At 40.9% G+C, this 22,503-nt stretch overlaps 2 protein-coding genes across 5 annotated transcripts in view; one reads left to right on the top strand and one right to left on the bottom strand.

Annotated features, from left to right (window-relative positions):
- The window catches only part of IGF1R (insulin like growth factor 1 receptor), a 161,931-nt gene extending 150,346 nt beyond the window's left edge, over nucleotides 1–11,585 (top strand). The window contains exon 21 of the mRNA XM_073653332.1: nucleotides 960–11,585. Within this exon, the coding sequence (XP_073509433.1) occupies nucleotides 960–1,326 (367 nt within the window). The 3' untranslated portion in view covers nucleotides 1,327–11,585. The remainder of the gene's footprint in view (nucleotides 1–959) is intronic.
- Nucleotides 11,586–12,953: 1,368 nt separating this feature from the next.
- The window catches only part of PGPEP1L (pyroglutamyl-peptidase I like), a 36,518-nt gene continuing 26,968 nt past the window's right edge, over nucleotides 12,954–22,503 (bottom strand). For 3 of the 4 annotated variants that reach the window (XM_073653329.1, XM_073653331.1, XM_073653330.1), the window contains exons 4-6: nucleotides 18,050–18,166; nucleotides 16,793–17,019; nucleotides 12,954–13,307 (exon numbers count right to left, since the gene is read on the bottom strand). In XM_073653329.1, the coding sequence (XP_073509430.1) occupies nucleotides 13,139–13,307; nucleotides 16,793–17,019; nucleotides 18,050–18,166 (513 nt within the window). In that variant the 3' untranslated portion in view covers nucleotides 12,954–13,138. The remainder of the gene's footprint in view (nucleotides 13,308–16,792; nucleotides 17,020–18,049; nucleotides 18,167–22,503) is intronic. The other variant, XM_073653328.1, reaches the window with a different exon arrangement.

Genomic DNA, 22,503 nt, shown 5'->3' with positions numbered 1-22,503 from the left:
ACTGTTCTTATGTGTCTCAGCTACCCCTCTTCCTTGATTAACAGCTGTCACCCACTGCATACAAAATCTTGTGCCGGCACATTGGTCCCTAATCCGGCGAGTGCACTGACATCTGCCCTCAGTGGCACAGCTCATGAAGCCGGAGAGTATCCCTACTGGGAATCCTGCCGCTCAGTTATAATCTGTGAGGGAAGCTGGCAGTAAGTTGTCAGTATCCATGCATCTCTATCACAGAGGAAATATTCAACACTCCCCAATCACATCAGTTACCTGTTTACAGCTGGACAGGACAGGTCCTTCATATAGACTGTCCCCCCTGTTATAGAGCCACATCACCAGAACAGAGCACTGTATAAAATAGTCTCAATCTCTTAACTCATTTTTTATTAGGACGTATGACCATGAGTTTTGAAACCCAAAAAATATTCAAACCGCATCAAACCTCTCCTATGAGAGCCAAATACCATTCATACAGCATGTGATCACTCACATGTGATTGACTGCAGTGGTCTCTTCAAGGACAAAGGCTAGTGGGAGTGCTGGAGCTTCTGCTCTAGATCAATGTGGATTGGAGAGATGATTGAGTTCTGCTTTAAGAGGAAGCAAATGTTACAAATAGCAGATCTAGAAATGAATAATACAAGTAAACCGGAGATAAAAGTGCACCCTCGTTTTATTTTGTCGCTTTGCATGACCTTTATTTCTGTGGATGTCCTGCAGAGAAAAGTGCTTAATCCTCTGCTGATCTATTCCATTCTCGTCTGCTTAACGGCCGGTTTTGGGGGATCATGGAGGCTCTTGCTGCAGTCAGTTGTCCTACTACCAGAGACGAAAACAGGAGGAGGGAGACAGAAGATTTTAATTATAAATTTCTCAGTTTTAATGGCAATTTTTTTTTCTTTTTTGGTATTAGGGCTCCTTTAATCCTTAAACGATGTGTTTTTTTCCTCTTTTTCTAGGTTTGAGTTGATGCGCATGTGCTGGCAATACAATCCTAAAATGAGGCCCTCATTCCTGGAAATAATCAGCAGCATTAAAGATGAGCTCGATCCGGCGTTCAGAGAGGTGTCGTTCTTTTATAGCGAGGAGAACAAACCTCCCGATACAGAGGAGCTGGACCTGGAGGCGGAGAACATGGAGAGCATTCCATTGGATCCATCATGTACCTTACAGACATCTGAGCATCTCGTAGGACACAAAGCCGAGAACGGCCCAGGTGTAGTTGTCTTACGGGCAAGCTTTGATGAGCGGCAACCATACGCACACATGAATGGGGGACGCAAGAACGAGAGGGCACTACCTCTCCCCCAATCCTCAGCCTGCTGATCCAGGCTTGAGGTCTGACGAACACTTGTAGAAGTATAGCCCCTCGTGTGCATCAAAGACTTAACACGTTGGAGGTTTCCTCCGTATCCGTGCAAACACTAATCCACTTTCTCTTCTGGTTGGGCTTCAGATGCCTACAGAGTTGGCACTGGTGTACTGGAGGACATGGTACGTCAGGCCAGTGCCCCCTCTAACTGTTTCACGGTAAGCCTGTACCTGCTCTCACACAAGGATGAAAGCACTTCTTTCCCATTATGTTTTGGGCCAGAGCAAAGCAAAGAAACTATTTTTTACCGTAGGCTCATTATAGAACAGACTAGTAAAGCTTAAGAATAATGCAGCCTAGAAGTTTATTTAATTCTGACAGTCTTTGCCAAATAGATTTTTTTTGTTACAGCATGGACAGTGCGGATGTATGAAGTCCTTTTTCATATCACAAACCCATGCACACTTTAATACTTTTTTTTGTCTAATGGGGAACTTGCTATCTAAATTGAGCATTTTATTTTATTTTTTTTGTTTTTTTGTGTGATGAGGTGGGAAGTGGAATAATCCTGTAAATATATACATATATGTAATGTAATACATTCTGGAGAAAACTGGCAAAATGTCACAGCACGTCACAAGGAAATGGGGAGAGGGCGTTTATAGTAAAGTGGGAGAACTTTGCTTTCCAGACGACTATGGAGGGTTCAGCAGTGAAGTTTGACTGAAGGATGTGTATCCTGGTACACAACCGATTTTAGACCATCTTAATTGGTATTTTGAGGTCGCTGTTTGTATTGGAAATGTTTTATGAGACTTTCCTGCAAACCCCAGGATTCTCCACATCTCTAACCGTAATACCTTCTTGCACCTCATACATATATACAATTTTTTTTTTTTTTTTGGATGGGGGTTGGATGAGTGGGATTTTCTTTCTTGCAACAACTTTATAGAAGGTCCTTACAGTTCAATGTGAGGTCATAGCGTCATTTACATACACATTTTGTGTCCCTTTTATAACTTTTTTATGGTTCAGATATTCATCTATGTCTGTACAGAAAAAGGCTGCTATTTTTTCTTTATCTTTTTGTGTATTTAATCTATGATAGAAAAAAAAAAAACGTAAAAAAAATGCACCTTCAGGTCTACTTCCATCTCCTCGTGTTCCTATCAAGCCGCTTCTCTCTTCACAGGGCACACACACCTATACACACTTTGCTAGAAACTTCCATTTACTGGGATGGGAGATTTTGGAATATTGCATCATTCTGCACCACTTCTACACAGAACACCCCCTCACATTGCGCACCCCTCACAGAAGAAGTTGTAGTATTTTTCATGTTTGTTTAATGCCTTTTTGTGGATTTTTTGTTTAATTGATTGGTTTCCTACAGGTGTTAACGAAGTGTCTACGGAAGGGTGGAGGGGCAAAACAAGTGTCTTATGATAACGTGTGTAACTGTTGTCCTATGTCCCTTTCTCTCCTCACACAGCGACCATTCTGTCATAATGCAATGTGTCAAGCAAAACCTCAGGTGAAGAAAAAAAAAGTAATGATCATACAGTTTCATCTTTACTGAATCCTCTTGGTCCCTTTACCTGCAGTTGTCAGAGCCAGGAGCATTTCACTGGCTCCATATTTCCACATCTGTCGTCTGTGTGTATCTCTATGTGAATTTTTAGATTCTGCTCATCTTACATTTTGTGAGCTATTTTTTGCTAGAAAAACCCTTCAATCCAAAGGGCAAGCTGAATCGAATACACAGACCAAATTCCTTGAAACTAAATTGATTCCATGCAGCCCGTTACGGTCTTCAAGTGCAGTAAGCCCACCTTGTTTTACCGGATTGTATCTAAAGGCAAAATCTGAAGTGGAGGCAATGCATTTGTAATGAAGGCTGCGCCGAAGTGTCCTGTCTGTCATACATAGAATGGGCTGGAGATATCTTATAGTTACTGTTCTGAGACACTTTGGATTCTTATCATAGTCTTTATTTCTCCAGATCATAATGTGCTGACTGCCTGCAGCTATATAGTAGCAGTGCACCAGAGAAATCACAGACTGACCAATGAATGGAATGATAGATTTGCTGCATTGCACTGCGACATATCCATCTAGTAAGCTGGTACGGTAAGCAGCACACATTCACTGCTCAGTGCATCGTCTTCTCATGTTTGGAAAAAAACAAAATATCTAACACTGGACATGCAAATTTTAATGCAGTTATAATCCTCATGACGGATCCTATTCAGAACTCTGTACGCAGCTATGCTATGTTATTCTATTCAGTGGACTCATGTCTTATGCAACAACATACAATATTAGCATTAGCCCTTATGTCTGGGCATATACACAATTATATCTTCCTGTTACATGGTAAATTGAGATAAACTTGTACTGTGAGCAGGTTCAGTCATATCAAACAGCCATATTCATATGCATTGCCACTTGCTTAAAAACTTGACCTTAATCCACATTTAGACCAAAATACCAACTTTCAAGCATTGCATGCTGCAAAAATGTGCTGTATCCATATGAATTAATCTGATAACTCTACTACTATTGATGCACTTAACTTCTTTACTTGGCACAATCCCTTTATCTCCTTCCCATGGAATAGAGAGGATAGTTTCCTGATCACTGAGGACCTGCACCGAACTCTAGACTAGGGCACTGCAGAGCACCTTATGACTGGAGTGTAGGTTGAGCTGTGCACTTCCGCTCCATTCATTCTCTGTGACTGCTGGAGATGGCCAAGTGCAGTACCCGGCTATCTTTGGCAGTCTTATAGAGAATTAACAGAGCAGAGATACGCATACGTAACTTCTACCCCATTCATATTGAGCTATGCAGAGCCCCATTTTCAGAATCTGTGCAGGTCCCTAAATTTGGACTCCCACTGATCAGGAAGTTATCCTTGTGTTTTATGGATGTGGGATAATTTCCATACTTTAGGGGGGGGGGGTTTCCATCATAGTGATGGCATGTCCTCGTAATATGCCATCACTTTCTGATTGGTGGTGGTCAAATATCTGGACCTCCCCAGTGATATCCCGTTTTAGAGAAAAGGTGCGTTACCTAAACATAGGGAGGAGGCTAGTCTAAGACTGAGCCTATAAGTCTGAAAAGTTGGTAGCATTGATTCTGCGAAAGCTTCTCCCGTAGAGAAATAGTTTATGCTGCCCCATAATAAAGCAGAAAATCTGTAAGTGTTCATCTTTAGTCTTAAAGTTTGTGGCTAAAGTACTATGGGATGTCATTATAAGCAATTCTGTAACACATATGGTCTAGATCCTAGCAGAAGCACCGCAGGGAGTAGTACAACGTAGCCGATCAGCTGTCGGCCTGAGCAATTTCCTAATATATTGTCTTTAGCAAAATAACTTTGTAGGACAGAGCAGGTAATCTGTAGGACATGCTAAATTGTGCGTGACTTATCTGCAGGTGCTGTCTGCTGCTATAGCTTGATAATGGGTTCTGAGGGCATTCATATGGGATAGCAGATCCCTTTGGCTGTTCCTGGAGCGATTTGGTAAATCGTATATAATGGATATCCCTATTATTTTAGCCACAGCATTTTCAAATGAGCGGTACACATGGAGGAAAGTGACCCGATTTGCTTCTATGGCTTTTAGCAATTTGGTGGTCACCCATTGTTAGTGATCCCACCGATATTGGCTTTGGGGTGGAGAAGTTTTTCACTTTTTAACATTTCTGTAACTAACTCACAGGTTTTTGTGTCTGCATAAGAAAAACATGAATGTCTGTAGTAACGCTTGATGTTTTCCTGCTGCATCTGATCTCATCTTGTATATTGTCCTTACCCTGCAGCCCCTAAATCTAAGAAGGTATTCTATGTAGGATTTCTTTTTTTTTTTTTCATTTTCTAATTTATTGTTCTCATTGGTTTTGGTCACTGTAAAAAATGCCCCAACATATTCTTGTGTATTGAAATAGTTTCTTTTCTTTTTTTTTTTTCTTTGTAAATGACAGGGGACAGGTTTCAATATTTTTTCCCAAACATTTATCTACCTCACTCTTTTATTTTTTATATGTGTAAATATCTATATATAAACATATATATATATATAAAAATATGAAAAAAAAGTACATCTCTCACTTTTCAGCAGTTGACAATAAACCATAAAACCGGTAACCTCATACACTACTCAAGCCACAAAATGCTGTTACAGAGAGGAGGGAGAGGTGATCTGCCATTCCAATTCCCTGGGGGTATGTTGGGGTGCGCTGGGGAATATTGGTGGTACTGAGCGATGTGCTGTTTAATGTTACGTAAAGGAACCATCGTTCTTGAAGTCTAGCCTTTTATGTGGATGCTTATTTCCGAGGCAAAAGAGCCATCTCTTTAGTTAAAGTTGTGGTGAAAATTCACCTCTCCGGCTGTAGCTGAATAAAACCACCATGAAGCTCGATTACTGGAGAGTCAAAGGTTGTCCGCTTTTCGTAAGAAAACGTCATGTGTTCCTGGCTTGGTACATTGAAGTAAATGTACGGATCTTAGACGTCAACTCGTTCAATAGGGCTCACGTAGGCAGGGATGTATATACTCTATAGGCAGCGTTCATTTATGTCTGCATATAAGTATTACTATATGATTTATAAGGGTATTTTATGGTTTAAGCATCTTCTGCTCCTAACCAATATGCTGCTTGTCTGTTTACTAGAAACCAACCTTATTGCAGAAGGTCAGGTAGCCTTTAAGGTTTTAGGCCAGGCTCATACACTTGTGGTCCAGTCATGGTTTAAGCTTGGAAAACCTGGAACAGATGCCAAGTATATATCAAAGGATAATGCTGTCTTTGTCGCCCCTTTTGAAATCCATTGCCAGTTTTGCAAATGGTGCCTGAACCACATGTATGCAATCAGCCTCAAGTTTTCCCAGAACATTTTTAGATTCTAGCTGCATCATTATATTACAGTGCAGATAGGACATATCACTTGGATTTAACCTTATATTTTCTGCTTTCCTTAGGACAACCTTTGATACTCTAGCTTTCTGGCATCTTGGTAGAACTTATGCTGCTTTTTCTAGGTAAGGCCTTACAGCTGGGAATCTTCTATGCAAGTTACTCTTATTATCAGCTGGTAGGGGCAGAGAAGACAAAAAAATAGCATCCCAAGTCTTAGCAATACTCCGAATGTAATTGGTTTCTAATCGGATATTTGGGCTCAGCGACTGTACGGGCATTTGCCCAGTTCTCTTTAGTAAGGAAGGGGTAATATCCTACTGTACTGAAGTTTGATGTGGTTTGGTTTCCTTAAGGTCAAAAGGTCTTTTTTTTGCTTATTTCACAATGATGTGCACCTCCTTGGCATGGTGAGGACCTCATGACATGTCGATTGCCTCACCCCCCTCTCTCTCTGTCGCACATACTGCTAAACCGATTCCTCAGTTGTCAATAAACTATGAGGGTTATGTTAAAGAAAAAAAAAAAAAAAAGCAAATTGTATTATTGGATGTATATTAGAAAATTACTTTCACAAAATGGCTTCAGCTACAAAACTTTCTGTCCAAAATCAAGAGCGAATATTGAGCACTCCTAATTGAATTAGCTGCATAGATCCTGTAGGAATGATGGGGTCTGGGTTTACCCCTCTCGTACAGTGATTGTCACTTACTTATGGCTAGTAGGGATCTTGGTCCCCAAAAGCAGAACGTAACTTGCTTTAGAGGTGGCAGTCAGTGAAGGTTTTCCACCTATGGAGGGTCTTTACAAAACTGCCATTCCCTAATTCAGTGTTAATAGCAGAATTGACCCATTTGGTCCTGGTTGAGAAAAAACCCTGGCAATCAGAGGGATTTAATCTTGCAAATGTACCATCAGGCTTCTTGGTGGTCATACAATAATCTGTCGCCCCCTGTACTTTCAGATTGCTCCCACTGCTGTAGGGACAAGTCCTGCTGATATGTCAGGCAAAATGTCAATTATATTGAATTTACAGGCCAAATTCCAAGCTATAAAATGCTGCCTCTGGTTTTGCATAGGTAGGATACATCACTTACCAATACTTACTATGCAAGATGCTTTAGAGCATGCTTATTTCAGTAGTGCATTTTTACACCGAACTCCATTGTTAGTGGATTGTTTCTTTTCCTGAGGCTAAAACACAACGACTGTGATTCATCAAGCAGTGTTTGCCAGTTTTCTGTAATTAAAAAAATACTTGAAATGTTAAATTTGGAGACACTTGGCAGTTTTATGCCATGGCTGGCCAGCTCTGCCCGCTTTTTGAAAAGCGGGCATAGCTTAGTTGGGAAGGGGCATGGCTGAACTTGGCCACAAAAATTCACTGTAGTTTATGCTAAAAAAAAAAAACTCTTGACAATTACGACAGACGTGTGCACCAGTCGTTGACTAGAGCACCTTTCTTGTGGTGACGCACACCCCTATAATGAATTTGGTGCATCTTGCTCCAGCACTCTGTTCATAGTCAGACGTCCTAAATGCCGGTCTCCATGAATCGTCCATTAGAGCAGGGTTCCCCAACTCCAGTCCTCAAGGCCCACCAACAGGTCATGTTTTCAGGATTTCCTTAGTATTACATAGGTGATAATTGCATCACCTGCACAGGCAATAATTCCATCACCTGTGCAATACTAAGGAAATCCTGAAAACATGACCTGTTGGTGGGCCTTGAGGACTGGAGTTGGGGAACCCTGCATTAGAGGATCACTGCATGAAGCATTTATCACCTACCCACTGGACAGGTGCTTAATGTGAGATTCGGAGATTAGGGAGCCCACAAGCGTGTGCTGGGCCGGTCGTTGCAGCCTCAGATATTTATCAACTATCCATTGGATATTCAGCCTTAGAAACCCCTCTAAGCATCTATTTCTGCCTAGGTCAGTAAGGAGCTAAATAGCGATTTTATCATCATGCCTTTGTCGTGGTTTTACAGCCAATATTATGTTAGCCAGTTTCAAGTAATGTCTTCTAGGACTGAAACTTCCTTTTTAATTGATCTCTACCCCAAAGATGAACAGCAGCAGAGTTATCTTGACAGGACAGGTGGCGCTCATGAATATATTCTCCATAATAATGTACGTACATATGCCTTTTATGTGGCCACAAGTGATATAGACTGTTTACAGTAAAGCTTTATTCACTTCTGATTGCCATTCAATCAGTACCTGCGAGACTTGTTCAGATGGTTGTGTACATGAAATATTGTGGCACAAACTGACTGAACGACGTGTCTGTTGTACAAAGCTTAAGATGTATGGGCAATTTCTAGTAGCAAGATCACACTACCAAGATCATCAGGGACCAATCATCCTTTCAAAGAACTTACTCTATGGCCGGCCCGTGATCTTATAAGCGCAGTTCAGCCATAGAATATATTTCAGTTGCAAAAAAACAAAAAAAAAATTGCAATTTGTTATAGAGGGTGTAGTATTTGAAGTCACCCATATATCACAAGCCTGACGTATAACACAAAGGTCTTTAAAGGGGTAAACGTAGCAAATTACTTAATAAAAATTTTGTTCACTGCTCATTACCTAGGTAATCGGCCACTTGCTGCAGACAGTTAGCTGTGGCTGGTTTCCTAGACAAAGAGGCTCACCATTTCTAAACTTACTAATTGAGCTTGTAAGCGCTGCTCTGAAGCTAGCAGATCAGAGGGTCTGGCGAGCTTTAGTCCAGCTATGCTCCCATGCTTCAGAGGTAAGTCTGCTTCTGCTTACAGCATCGGAGATCAGAGTTTGGACCAGCGGCTAAACCGTGCCACTGGCATGAACTGTCAATCAAGAGTGCACTGTCCCCTGAGAGGCAGGTAGTCGGGAGGCTGGGAAGTAATCCGCTCCTGAAGGTCAGTGATTAGAACACCCCTTTAAGGAAGTAAAATCTGAATCCTATCCCATTTGGTAAAGTATAAGGTAATATGTAGCATCCATTCAATGTTGTGATTGTCCGTCCCAAACTGATACCTTGTGTGTTCAGGTGACCGGACATGTGTTGACTGAGGAGCAGGAGATACAGAACTGATTTTTTTTTTTTTTTCTTTTTAATAACGTTTTGTGAACCTGTTGCTCCGTGTTGTTGTCGTCCAATGTTCTCCCCAAAGGCACTTGTATCGTCCCCGGTTAGGAATGTCCTTGGACACTCAAAAATGAGAAAGGGGTGTTACACAAGAGTACACAAAACTACTATTATAACACTTATTGGCTATGTGATACTTATAACATACCAGTTTCATTATTTCGTAAAATGCATTAAATTGCGTATTTAATTTTGTTGTCTTGGTGAATAGCTAGATGATAGAAGTTGTATGATTATAACTAAATATGAGCCTCTTTTACCAATTTCTTTAAGGAATTAGTTAATACTCCCAACCTTGCATTGGGACAAAAAGTAAACCTTCGAGGTTCTCCAGTTAAAATGAATGGACCGGAGAAATACCTTGCCTGTTGTTCTGCACATCAGGCATAAGGAGTGGTGGTTCTGGTAGGCGGTTGGACAGCTGTCATGAAAATGAGTGAAAGCTGTTGTATTACAGGGGTTCTCCAGGACTAGGAATAAAGAAAAAAAAGTGTGCTGTTTTTCAGAAACGGACCTCCGTGTCTGGTACTGCAACTCAGCCCTGTTAACTTGAGTGGGGATGAGCTGCAATAGCAGAAATGGCCTATGGACAAGAGAGGCACTATTTCTGGGGTGTAATCAGACCCCCCTCCTAATCTCGGATAACCTTTTTAAGGTAACACCTATCTAAAATATTATCAATATGCTTTGACTAATGAACCTCTATGAAGTGGATTTTTAGCTCTACAGCTTTTGCTCAAATAGGAGGACAATACATATCAAAAATACAAGTGGAACTGTAAATGTAAAGGGAGCAGCCAGCATCTACATATAAACACAACATTAGGCATGGCTTGCAGTTCCCAGCTAGGCTATGAAGGAGCGCTCCGTTCACTTCTGATTTGGGCCCATACAATGGAGTACTTGGCAATGCTTCTTCTACCTAATATCTTATTCTATAAGAACCACCCCCATACACTAGTGCCAAACTCCCAAGTCCATGCACACTAGTTCATATTTTGTCTTTCTGAAATGGTCTTGCATTATTTACTATTTATTGATTAGCGTTTTTCAACGGGACTACCAGGTCCAGTAGATTACGGGTAGAATATTTAAGATTCTGGTTTACAGGTAACACTCCTATTTGTCTCGCTGCATTACTACAATGACAAGATTATTGAATGTGTATTCCTGTTAGCTGCGCTTATAGCTCCTTGTTTGTTTCTGTCCTAGTTTGTATATAATGTATATCCACATAAATACACTACTATGTCTTTGGTTTCTGAGCTTTATGAAATGCCAAAAAGTGACAATTAACTTTTTGTCAAATACTAATTGTTATAAATGTACAGTTCTGTATCCTCTGCTCCATATTATAATTTAAGATATATTATACCCTTTTTATTTTTTTATTTTAACACAACCCTCTAGTTTCATTGGAATACATTAAGAGCTATACTGGTCATTTCACTTTTACTGTATACTACAGTTAACGCAATGGATATACCAACCTTTACTGGATGGCAGCAGAATTGGAGGTTTTGAGAAAAGATTTAGGCAGGTATATATCGGCAGGTTTGTAAAGACATTTTTAATGTTTGGAATGCTATTTGGAACAAACCTTAAATACAGCCGAGGAAAGATCCGATCAGAATATGGAAATGATTTTGATGCCAACTTGGTTTAACCTGCTTCAGCGGGTTCACTTAATGTTGTCAAAGGTATTATCAGTTTTTCTGCTTTTCAATCCAGTAAGGCTTCAGAAAGAAAAAGTACTGGCCAGAGATGATCACTACCTCTGGAAATAACAAAAAAAAAAACAAAAAACTATGGAATTGATGCATTGCTAATAAATAAAAATAATATAAATGGATTTTTTTTCCAAATGTTCTTGTTTAAGAAAAAGTAACGCAAAAAAGTAAAAAAAAAAACATGGTCAATTTGTTACATAAAAATTACATGCTGTGTGTAAATTATTCATAAGATATTCCTGTGTTTATATTAAATGAATCAGTAGATAAGAAAAAGTTTTCAAAATGTTTTTTGTATATTCTGTTGTAAGAATTTATTCCTGTTCTTGCTATATAATCTAAATTCTTTACATTATTGGAAAAAAAAGAAACTTTGTCTATTTTGAATGGCTGAACCTAAGGCAGTTTAGTTTCTCTTACTCTGCTTTTTTTCTAGTAGTTCCAGTACTACAAGAGTTAAGTTAAATAAAATAAATCTGTATGCATTTTTGTTGAATTTACTTCTTTATGTTTTGTATGTCTACACTTTAGATCATTTCCATCTTCAAAGGGTTTTTTAACTTTTAATGTGTGTAAAATGGTAAAGTGCTTGCAAAGACAAACTTTTGCAGTTCACCTTTTATTGGAAAGCCTTTTCGTTCTCAAGAATGAAGGGATTTTAAATTTTCCTTTCTGCTGGTTGCCTAGGGTAATGGCCACCTTTGCCATCTATGAGCAGTGACAGGTCTCCTAAGGAAGGAGCACAGCACTTACAAGCTCTTTGCTATAGAGCTTGCAAGCGCTGCTCTGAAGCTAGTTGTATTCAGCCAGCTTCAGTGCTCCTGTGCTCCTCCGATGCTGCAGAGGTAAAGCTCCCTCTCCTTGCACAATGGAGAGTGTACAGTTTGAGCCAGCAGTGTAACCTTGCTGCCGGCCTGAGTTGTTCAATCATCAAGACCATACTGCTCTGAGCAAGCAGGAGGTGCAGTGTGCTGCTGAAGAAAGGACATGGGGAAAATCCCTCTAATAAAGGCAGGCCCACCATTAAGAGTCACAATGTTTAATCTTACCAATGAGAAGAGTGGTTATAAAGAACTTCTTGCCCTACAAGACTCTGTACATACTTGCATTACCTAGACAGCCCATTGATTTTGATAGGAACGGTTATTCTTCATTTTACCTACAGTGGAGCTACAGATTAATTGAACCCATTCTTCTGTAGATTATATCTGACGGCTGGGGGGTACCAACAGCATGGCATCCTGTGAATCAGCCCATTTTTGATAGAATGACCCATTAACTTGTTCTTGTTACACAACTGTCCTGGGTATCCCAGGCTCCACTTCCTTACCCTTGGTCTGCTGCCATCTGATGTGCTCCATGTCTGGTTTTGCAAGCTGCCTGGCGTGGATGAATGACATTATCACCCTAGGCCTATTTACACACACACCTGTGTCTTGGGATTGAGACTCCAGAATCCTATGTTTGGTGTGCTCTACCATTTGTGCTTAAACTTGAATTCATCCCTGCTTGATTCCACTTCATCAGCTCATGAGATTACAGTTTGTCCAAATCCTCACTGTTCCATGTGTCCCCAATGAAGCTGCATCAACGCCTAGGGTCCGTGTGCCCACCTGGACCTGAGGCTTAGTGAATTCACAGCAGGACCAAGTGAGCTGTTTGACCTGCAAAATGGGCAAGAGTAGGACTTTGCACCATTATGTCTTTGGTCAACAAAAAAGAACTGACATGTGAAAGCCCCATAGAATATATAATCTGTCCATGGCACAGACTGACATGTGAATAAGGCATTACAGTTGTTTATGTAACCAATGTTGGATGTTTATTTGTACAAAAAATTTTTTAATCAGTGAGATGAGCGCATTTGGCCCCCTACAGTTTAAGTTAATTTTTTAAATTTTTTATTAACTATTCATTTTTTGGGAGACATAGAACCTGCATTCCTTTTGTATAAATGAAAATTTTTTTTCTCAGATTCTCTAAATGGATTTGTACTATGATTCTGATTGATTATACCCAGATATTTTCTGCTGTCATTCACATAAGTGGCTTAGCTGTTTCAGTGTCTCTTGGATAATTCTTTGCAAGGCATTTCCCAGTAGCTCTGCTGTTATGATTTCACTTAATGGTGGAACATGAATAAACATGGCTTTTCCTGATCCACAGTGCAAGGAGATATAGTAGGAATAGTCACAGAGGTACCTATAAAGACACACGCATTAGAAAATAGTCTTTAGAATTAGAGTCCTAACAATTTCATAATAAAAATTGGCTACAAGAGTGAGGAGTGTACGTGCGGAAATAAGTATTGAACACCAATTTTCTAAGTAAATATATTTCTAAAGGTTATATTGACATGAAATTCTCACCAGATATTGGTAACAACCCATCCAATCCACACAGGAAAAGAAATTAAACCATAGATGTCCATAAATTAAGTTGTGTAATAATGAAAAATGACATGGAAAAAGTATCGAACACACTTACTGAAATGTAATTAATACTTCATACAAAAGCCTTTGTTGGTGATGACAGCTTCAAGATGCCTTCTGTATGGAGAAACTAGTTCCATGCATTGCTCTGGTATGATTTTGTCCCATTCTTCCACACAAACGTGCTTCAATCCTGAAGCTTCTGTAGGCTCCTTCTATGAACTCTGACCTTTAGTACCTTCCATACATTTTCTATTGGCTTCAGGCCAGGTGATTGGCTGGGCCATTCTAGCAGCTTTTTTTTCTTTCGCTGAAACCAATTGAGAGTTTCCTTGGCTGTGTGTTTGGGATCATTATTTTGCTGAAATGTCCACCCTCATTTCAACTTCATCATCCCGGTAGATGGCAGCAGACTTTTATCAAGAATGTCTCTACATTTGTCCATTCATCCTTCCTTCAAGTAGATGAAGTTTGCGAGTGCTGTATGCTGAAAAACAGCCCCACACCATGATGTCCCACGTCCAAACTTCACTGTTGGTATGGTGTTTTTGGGGTGATATGCATTGCCTTTTGGCCTCCAACCATGATGTGTATTATAGCATCCAAAGAGTTCAATTTTTATTTCTTTGCCTGTGTGGATTGGATGGGTTGTTACTGACATCTGGTGAGAATTTCATGTCAATAGCACCTTTTAGGAATATATTTACTTAGAAATTAATGTGCTCAACACTTATTTCACACGCTGTGTGTGTATATGTCTGTACATATTTATTATACACACATACACAGATTAGTAAATCGATTTACAGGACCTTGGACCAGTAGCTAAGTAAGTAGCAATGAGGCTGCTGGCCTTGGACTAATCAGATGAGGTGGTAGGAGAAGGTTTGCAGGGCTCCTGTTCAGCAGCCATGAACTAATGATGTGATTGCTGGACAAAGCTACTGCAAATTGTTCACTCATCTCTAATATATTTAATATATTATTACAAATAAGCAAATTGATATGCAGGACCCTGTATGTACATAAATATTTACATTACTGAGCAATTGTTTTAGGCAGGTGTGAAAAACATACTGCAAAGTATGAATGCTTTCAAAAATAGAAGTGTTTATTCACTTAGGCTAAGTGCCCACGATGCAGAAATGCTGCATATTTTTTCCGCTTCTCCCTGGCAGGAAAAACGCATGCGGCTTTTACATGCGTTTTTCCTGCCAGGTAGAAGCGTTTGTCAAGTGTTTTTGCATGCATTTCTGCATGCGGGTTATCAAGAGCTTTTCCAAGCGATTTTAGCATCACTTGGAAAAGTGCTTGAAAACTTGGTCACACTATATAAATTCATGCAACCGGCATTGATTTATACAGTGTGACAAATAGTTTAAAAAAAAGAATAAGAATGGTAAAAAAAAAAAAAAAAGTTTATACCGCAGCATGGGCATTGACATTGCGGCTTGTCATTGGGGACCATGGGCGTCTGATTACCAAGCGTTTCCCAAGCGTTTATGCTGCAGAAATTCCGCAGCATAAACGCTTGTAAAATGCTACGTGGGCACATAACAAAATGCAAATTTAGGGTAATTGATAAACAAGTGTAAATCAAATCAATATTTGGTGTGACCACCGTTTAACTGCGAAACATCAATTCTAGGTATACTTGCACACAATTTTGAAGGCAATGGGCAGAGAGGTTGTTCCTAACATCAGGGAGAACTAACCACAGATCATCATGTCTAGGACACCTTGTTGTTCTTACATGTCATACACATTGAAGAAGCACCTATAAATGGGCACGGTATAGGACTGTAGACGTAGTGTTCAGCCAAGCAAACTTATGTAGCCGATGAAAGACATACTTACCATTGAAATCAGATGTCCAGCAATGCCTTCACCTCCAAACTGGTAGCATTTAGAGGGTCCCAGCTACACCCATCTACTGGTCAGAGAAGTCAGTCTGGAAGTGGTCTTCATTGAAAAATTGCTGCCAAAAAGCTTTGCCATCAATGGTAACGAGACCAAGAGACTCGGCTATGCATAAAAACAAAGGAACTGGGTACAGAAAAATGACACCAAGCTCCGAATAGAGGAATCAAAATGTAAAATATTTGGCTGCAACAAAAGGCAGTTTGTTAGCTGAAAGGCTGTACAGGTATAATAATGAGTGTCTGCGGACAACAGTGAAGCATGATGTTAGGTGCTGCACGGCAGGGACAATCGTTTATATACACCTTCACACCTGCTTGTTTTACTTCTATCTCCACCATCCCCCTTATTTGATTGACAGCCCAGGCTTCATAGAGCCAGAGAAGGGTAGAGATAGACACCAAGCAGGTGGGAAGGTGTATATTAATGATTGGACCCGCTGTGAAACACTGAGCGTCTGTACTTGGTTTGAACAGCCATTCTGTGCTGACAGAGCCTCTTTAAGAACTATCTTCAGTGAAAGGGAGAACAAGGAGTCCTGGAAGTGATGATATGGCCCCCACAGAGCACTGATTTCAGCATCATTGACTCTTTGTGATTACATGAAAAGACACAGGGTTTGCGCAAGCCTACATCCACAGAAGATCTGTGGTTACTCCTCCAAGATGTTTGGAACAAACTCCCTGCCAAGTGTCTTCATAAACCGTATTCAAGCGTACCTAGAAAATTTGATGTTTTGATGGCAAAAGGGTGGTTGCAACAAATATTGACTTGATTTAGATTTGTTCATTTACTTTTTGAACTATGAACACCTATTTTTTAAAGTGTTCTTATACAGTTGTGGAAAAAATGCAGCAAAATATACTGTGTATGAATGTATGTATGGCTTTGATATGTATATAATTATAAACCCCTAATTATTACCCCCAGGTTAGTCAAAGACTCTAGGCAGCATATGACGCAGGCTCAAGAGCTGAACTCACTCCATCAGTGTGAATTAGCTATGTATTATGGCCTCGCATAGCATGTTCACATCTGATGAGTTGCAAGGCCGCTTAGGGCCTAATAAAGGTAAGTGTTTGTGCTAGATGAGAGGAGCTCTACTGGTGTGTGTCTACGAAATCTTCGACATTAGCAGAGTTCAGTACAGTCCATTGAGCAAGTATTAATCTGCCAGTTGTGTTACTTTAGCATTTGGTATTGTAGTCCCAGACAAACTGTGGTGCAGTTTATGGTCAGTTTCATGCTAAAAACATAAACCCAGCTATTACTGTACTCTGCTGCTCTTTCCAGACAAGGTGAAAGCATGGATCTGAACTTTTTTTTTTTTCTTACCTCCCAGCATCACTGGAATGGATAACATCAACCCCTGGACATGATATGTTTTTGCAGACACTTTTCATATTAACGGCAGACTCTATTCTTTCCGGTCCTTCCAGCAAACAGCAGCCTCCTTGTGGGTGAGCGCCGCTGAGGTCTTTCTCCATGTAGCCTTTGTTTCTTCCGCATTGCTCCAGGGCAATTGCTTTGGATGAAGCCGACATTCCAACATGCACAGACAGCTGGTAGATTTTGCCAACAAAGAATAACAGGAAATGAACACCATCAAAAGCAGGTTGTTTAGAAGTCTCATTTAGGAATAGAATAGAACAAAAACATATCGTAGTCTTAAGATAAATTTAGATGAAAAACAACTTTAATTTTACATGAAAGAATAGCACAGCGCACTGCACTCTAGTTTCCTGTAAAAAAAAAAAAAAAAAAAAAAAGGTGCATGTTTAGTTTATGCACCAACTGTAATAGCCAAATGTATGTTAACCCCCACCTTAAAAAGGGCAGTTTAAGTATGAAACACCAAAAGTCACTCAATTTTTGAGCAACTTCACATTCTGCAAAAATGTTGTGACTTTACAAAGTGTTTTACTATCTGGCATAAACACTTTGATGAATTGGGGCCTTTGTGCAGATAGCCTTGTTCATTCTGATATAACAGGCCTGCACAACACACAGCCCGCCAAAGGATGCTATGCGGCCCGGGAGACACCGTTCCTTCTTAAATTCAAATGTATTCGCGTTTTTCAGATGCGAATACATTTGAACACTGTGGCGCAGGGACTCAGGCAGAGGAGCGCGCTTTAGTGCCGGCCAGGACGTGAAGCAGCGCGATGTAATATCCCTCTATCAGGGAGCCGAATATTAAATATTTTATCATTGTGAATGAGGAGGGGAGAGTGTTAATGCTATTGGGGGAAATCATAATGGGGAGACAATTGTCAAAGGGGGCACAGTTTTGTGAGGCAGCTAAGGGGGAGGGTGGGTGCAGGAAAAACAGCAAGGGGCAATTATTTATTCAGGGGCACAATGTCAAAGTGCTGCTGAAGATGGAGAAGAAGGAATTCTGCAAAGACTAGCTTTTGGCATACAGTGACTGAAGACTTTTAGCAAAGGCCTGGACAGCCCCTTTAATACACAAATAAATGCACCAAAATTTAGGTGCAAAAAAGACCCCAAATTTATCATCAATCAGTACACACTGATAAATCTCTTGAATTCAAACAGAACTTAAATTAGTAGCGCATGTGATAGACCAACCTGTGGCTGCAGCTCTGTCCAAATCCAATTTATTTTATTTTCTACCACGCTATACTGTACAGGAAGCTCCATGATCTTGAGTTGAACATTGTCACCAAGGCCAAGTTTTTCCAGCTCCTGCAACAAGATAATAGTGAATTACAATACAATTACAAATTTTCATAAAATTCCCTAAAATGAGGCAGATGGGGTCTCTTTGGACTATGATCTGGCAGGGCCCCTTTTTAGTCCTACACAAAAGCATGGTCAACCACAATTCTGTCTCCTTATAGTGAATGGATCCGTCTGGGTTCTGTCTGAATCACGTATTTTTGAGATTTAGATGAAAATACAGATTTAAATGTTCAGCATAGAGCACAGAATAAATGTGAACACAGCCTTAAAAGTGATCCAAAATGTTTTGTACCCCAAAATGCTACCAAGAAAAAAACCCCACTCAGGTCCGTCATCTATTACCGGAAATATAGGGGGTTTCAACGCTACTAGTAGCACAAAAACTATGGAAAAGCAACATGGCTCCCCTCCGCCCTCCATCCCGAAAGAAATCCAGCGAAATCTGTGCTCCTTTTGTGAGCCTCACAGTGTGCCAAAACCACAGTTAGCGTCAACATGCTCGGCATTACTGTAGTGAGGAGAGACCACTTAATTTATGGAGTGCGTGTCTCCAGCAGCACAAGCTGGGCACTATAATGGCATATTTGTAATTTTCACTCTCCAATATCCACTGCATGTTTATTTCTGGAAAACACTCATGGAGGCAAAAATCATCCCTACACCCATAGATGAATTCCCAGAGGGGTGTAATTTCCAAAATGGTGTCATTTGATTAGGGATTCTGCTGTTTTGGCTCTTGGGGGCTTTGCAAGTGGAGTCTACAAACTATTCTAGGAAAATCTGTGCTCCAAAAGTCAAATAGCCTCCTTCGCCCCTTAGCCCTGCTGTGTGGCCAAACAGTACTATACAGCCATTTTTGGGGTATTGCCACTTTCAGGAAAAAGTGTGTATCAAACTAGGGGGCCATTTCTACCTATTTCCACTTGTGAAAATATAAAATCCAGGGCTAAAACAACATTTTAATGGTAAAAATGTAGTTCTTTTTTTTTTTATTCCCTTCACCCATGCCTACACACCTGAGAGAGGAATCCGTCCACCAAGGACAGGAAACCTACTGAAATAAAAGGGCGGCACCTCTCCCCCCGCATCAGTTGGTTTCTTCTCCTTGATGGAAACCTTGTGCTGAAATCCGTGGTGAAGATGGAAGACAAAAATTTCTTCCCCAGCCCTGTCCCGGCATCTGGAAAAGCAGGCTGCAAGCCTGTGCAGCTGTCCTTCAGACTTCTGGAAGTGCCATCCACTGTGGGCTCCGCTGTATGTGCGGGCGGCAGAGATGGAAATTAATTGCATGTCTTGGACCACCACGCCGCCCTCCCCCACGCTCTGTGTGGCATGCTGAGGGAAGCACAGGAAGTGACGACGCACTCCACTGACGTCACTGGTGCAAGGGACACTGGGATTGGGTGTGCCCCAGTGACGTCACAAGGTGCAGGGACTCAAGCATATTAGCAGAGCACTGCAAAATACTTGGATAACACCTTATCCAAGCACGCTCGCTCAACACTACTGTCCAGGAGCCCTTCAGTCAAAAAATAAACTGTTCTATCCTGTGGAAAAAATTGGACGAGATCTTAGAAAAAGCCAGCGACAAGAGAAGGGTTTTCCGGTTTTTAACCAGGTGATTCAAGAAAGCCTTCCTTTCGGAGGAAAAGATACAATAGGGGATGCCCTCCGGGGGAGAGAAGGAAGTGGGTGTCCAAAAGTAGAAAAGAGCCCAGATCTATGTTTGGAGGTCCCTCTTCAACATTACAGAAATCCTCTCAATGACACCAGACTGCAAGTAGGGGGAAGGATTTTCCTCTTCATCTAGGCCTTGGAGAACATCTCTTCCAGCGGCTGGGTTTTAGACATAAAACTCTATTCTTAGGTCTTCCCTTATCTGCCACGTCAGACCTTCATAGTGACACCCCCCCAACACCATTATCGTTCCTTAATTAGACGACTTCCTGATAGTGGGGAAATCTGAAGACCGCTGTGCATCTCAACTGAGAGATGTAAGAGTCACCATAGAAGATCTTGGCTGGATGGTGAACACTCACAAGATGAGGCTAAATCCAGTAAGAATACAGTCATTCCTGGGCCTCATTCTAAATTAAGAACTGCAGACTTGTCTCTTAACCCGAAGGCAAAATAGAAAAAGGTAGTAAACCTTACCTCAGTGGCAATGGACGTTCCAAAAATGACCCTAAGGAAGGCAATGTCCCTGTTAGGAACCCCAACATCCTGTATCCCAGCAGTAAGGTGGGCCCAGCTCCACACGAGGCAGCTTCAGTGGGAACTACTGTCTGCACAGAGGTTGCTAAAAGGACATTTAGAAGGGAAGGTGAAACTTTCTTTAGAAACCAGAAATTCCCTCTTGTGTTGGGCAGACAGGGCAAACCTAACATCCAATGGATAAAGCCAATAAGGGACATGGTCACAACCGCTGCAAGCAGTTCAGGTTGGGAGAGGGACACACCTGAGACATCGTACAATTCAGGGTTCTTGGTCACTCTTCAAGAGGGGTCAATCATCCAACCTGAAAGAATTGTGGGCTGTAGAAAGCTCTTCCCTCCTTGGTTGCCACATCCGTGTCATGTCAGACAATCTGGCTACGGTGGGGTACATCAACCATCGGGGGGGGGGACAAGCAGGGCTGTGTAGTCGGTAAGCCAAACTTCGACTCCTCAATTTCCAGGACACCGACTCCACTACTCAGACTCCCTCATACGTGGCTCATATTTAAGTGATAAATTTACTGTAGTAAAATGGTAACATCAGGCTTTTAATCATTATCATGATACAATAATCAAGCTATTTAGATATATTTTATGTTCTATTTATTGGAATACAACTTTGAGCAAAAAAACTTTAGCATATTTACAATTTTATTATACACTAGGCAGTAAGTGGGAAAAAAACAGTTTTCAACAAAATGTACTAAATGACATTTGTGCAGTCTATGAACTTGTTCTGAGAAATAGTATCGCCTCCATCAGATTCTCCTTCATAGATGATCTCAAATCTGACCTAATTATTTTAAGGCTAGAGAACAACCTCTCTAAACCAACTTGGGTTGGAGGCAAAGCAGTAACCACATGGGCAACATCTCTAACAATTTCGGGGTATAAAGGAATTGCCTCGTGCACAGTCAGTTTTGATGAACGATTGAACTCTTCTACTTCTTTGAGAACAAGTGAAAATTTTTGTAATTCCACAATTGCCCCTTTTCCAGCACGTCTCTTCAAGATGGAATCGTTTTTAGGGGTTTTGGCAGCAATTGCCAATTTCCTCACTTTGCTAATCAGAGTAGCAGCATGTCCTTCTTGCAGACTATCTATTATTGCCAGCTGCAACATGTGCACAACACAGGGCATGTGATGAATAGGAGAGAGGTGTGAAGCCACTTCAACAAGATCATCTAATTGTAAAGAATAATTTTGATGTTCTTCTTTAGTAATAGGTTTGTTCCTCCGTTATGGGAACAGGACTGTGGCCTTCCATCTCCAACATACGCAATCTGAAATGTTCTTCTAGCTGCTGTTCACATTCATTCTCATTCATCAGTTTAATTGTACTTATAGCTAATAATGCTTCAAAACATTATAATAGCAAGAACCTGTTCTTCTTTGTTTAATCCTGTTTTCATGTTCGCGCCAGCAGTTCTGAGATGAGTGCATGCATTCCTTCCCTGTATGTTTGTTTTTTCCCCCCTCATCTGTAGAGGAGGAGGAGCTTTACTACTTATCATGTACATAAACTGTAGCACAGATTTATCTCAGCTAAAAGTCTAGACCCTTACATCAGGAATAGGACAGACATTTATAGGACATTTCATAACCTTCCCAAATTCTTATGAAAAAATATTCCCCACAAACTGCATTGAACTACTGTACCCAATTTATTATAAATTTTAGGAGTCGGTCCATTTTATATCGACTGACTCCACAGCCCTGGGAAGGTCCCACTCCCTAATGGAAGCGGCAAACAGACTTTCAGCTGGCAAACCAACACCTTCTGTCCCTAACGGCGCTGCACATAAAAGGGACAGAGAACACCAAGGCAGACTTCCTAAGCCGCAACAGATTGAAACAAGGGGAATGGACGGATAGTTTGCTCATGGGGGTTGCCAGAAATAGACTTGCCGACAAACCGAACAGGAAAGTGAAAACATTCTGATCACTGAGCCCTAGGGAAAAACCTTAGGCGGTAGATGTCCTTCAGATCCCTTGGAACTTCAGGATTGCATAAGCCTTTCCTCTGATAGCGATGATCCCAGCAGTCGTGAAGACCAGGGAGGATCAGGTGAGGGTGATTCTGATTACTCCATTCTGGCCAAAAAGACCATGGTTTACCCTATT

This window comes from Phyllobates terribilis, unplaced genomic scaffold, assembly GCF_046119375.1.
Source record: "Phyllobates terribilis strain yellow unplaced genomic scaffold, ASM4611937v1 Scaffold_11__3_contigs__length_659146591, whole genome shotgun sequence".
NCBI classification, from domain to species: Eukaryota; Metazoa; Chordata; class Amphibia; order Anura; family Dendrobatidae; genus Phyllobates; species Phyllobates terribilis.
The sequence above is the reverse complement of the archived record's forward strand: the minus strand, read 5'-3'. Positions and strand labels throughout refer to the sequence as shown.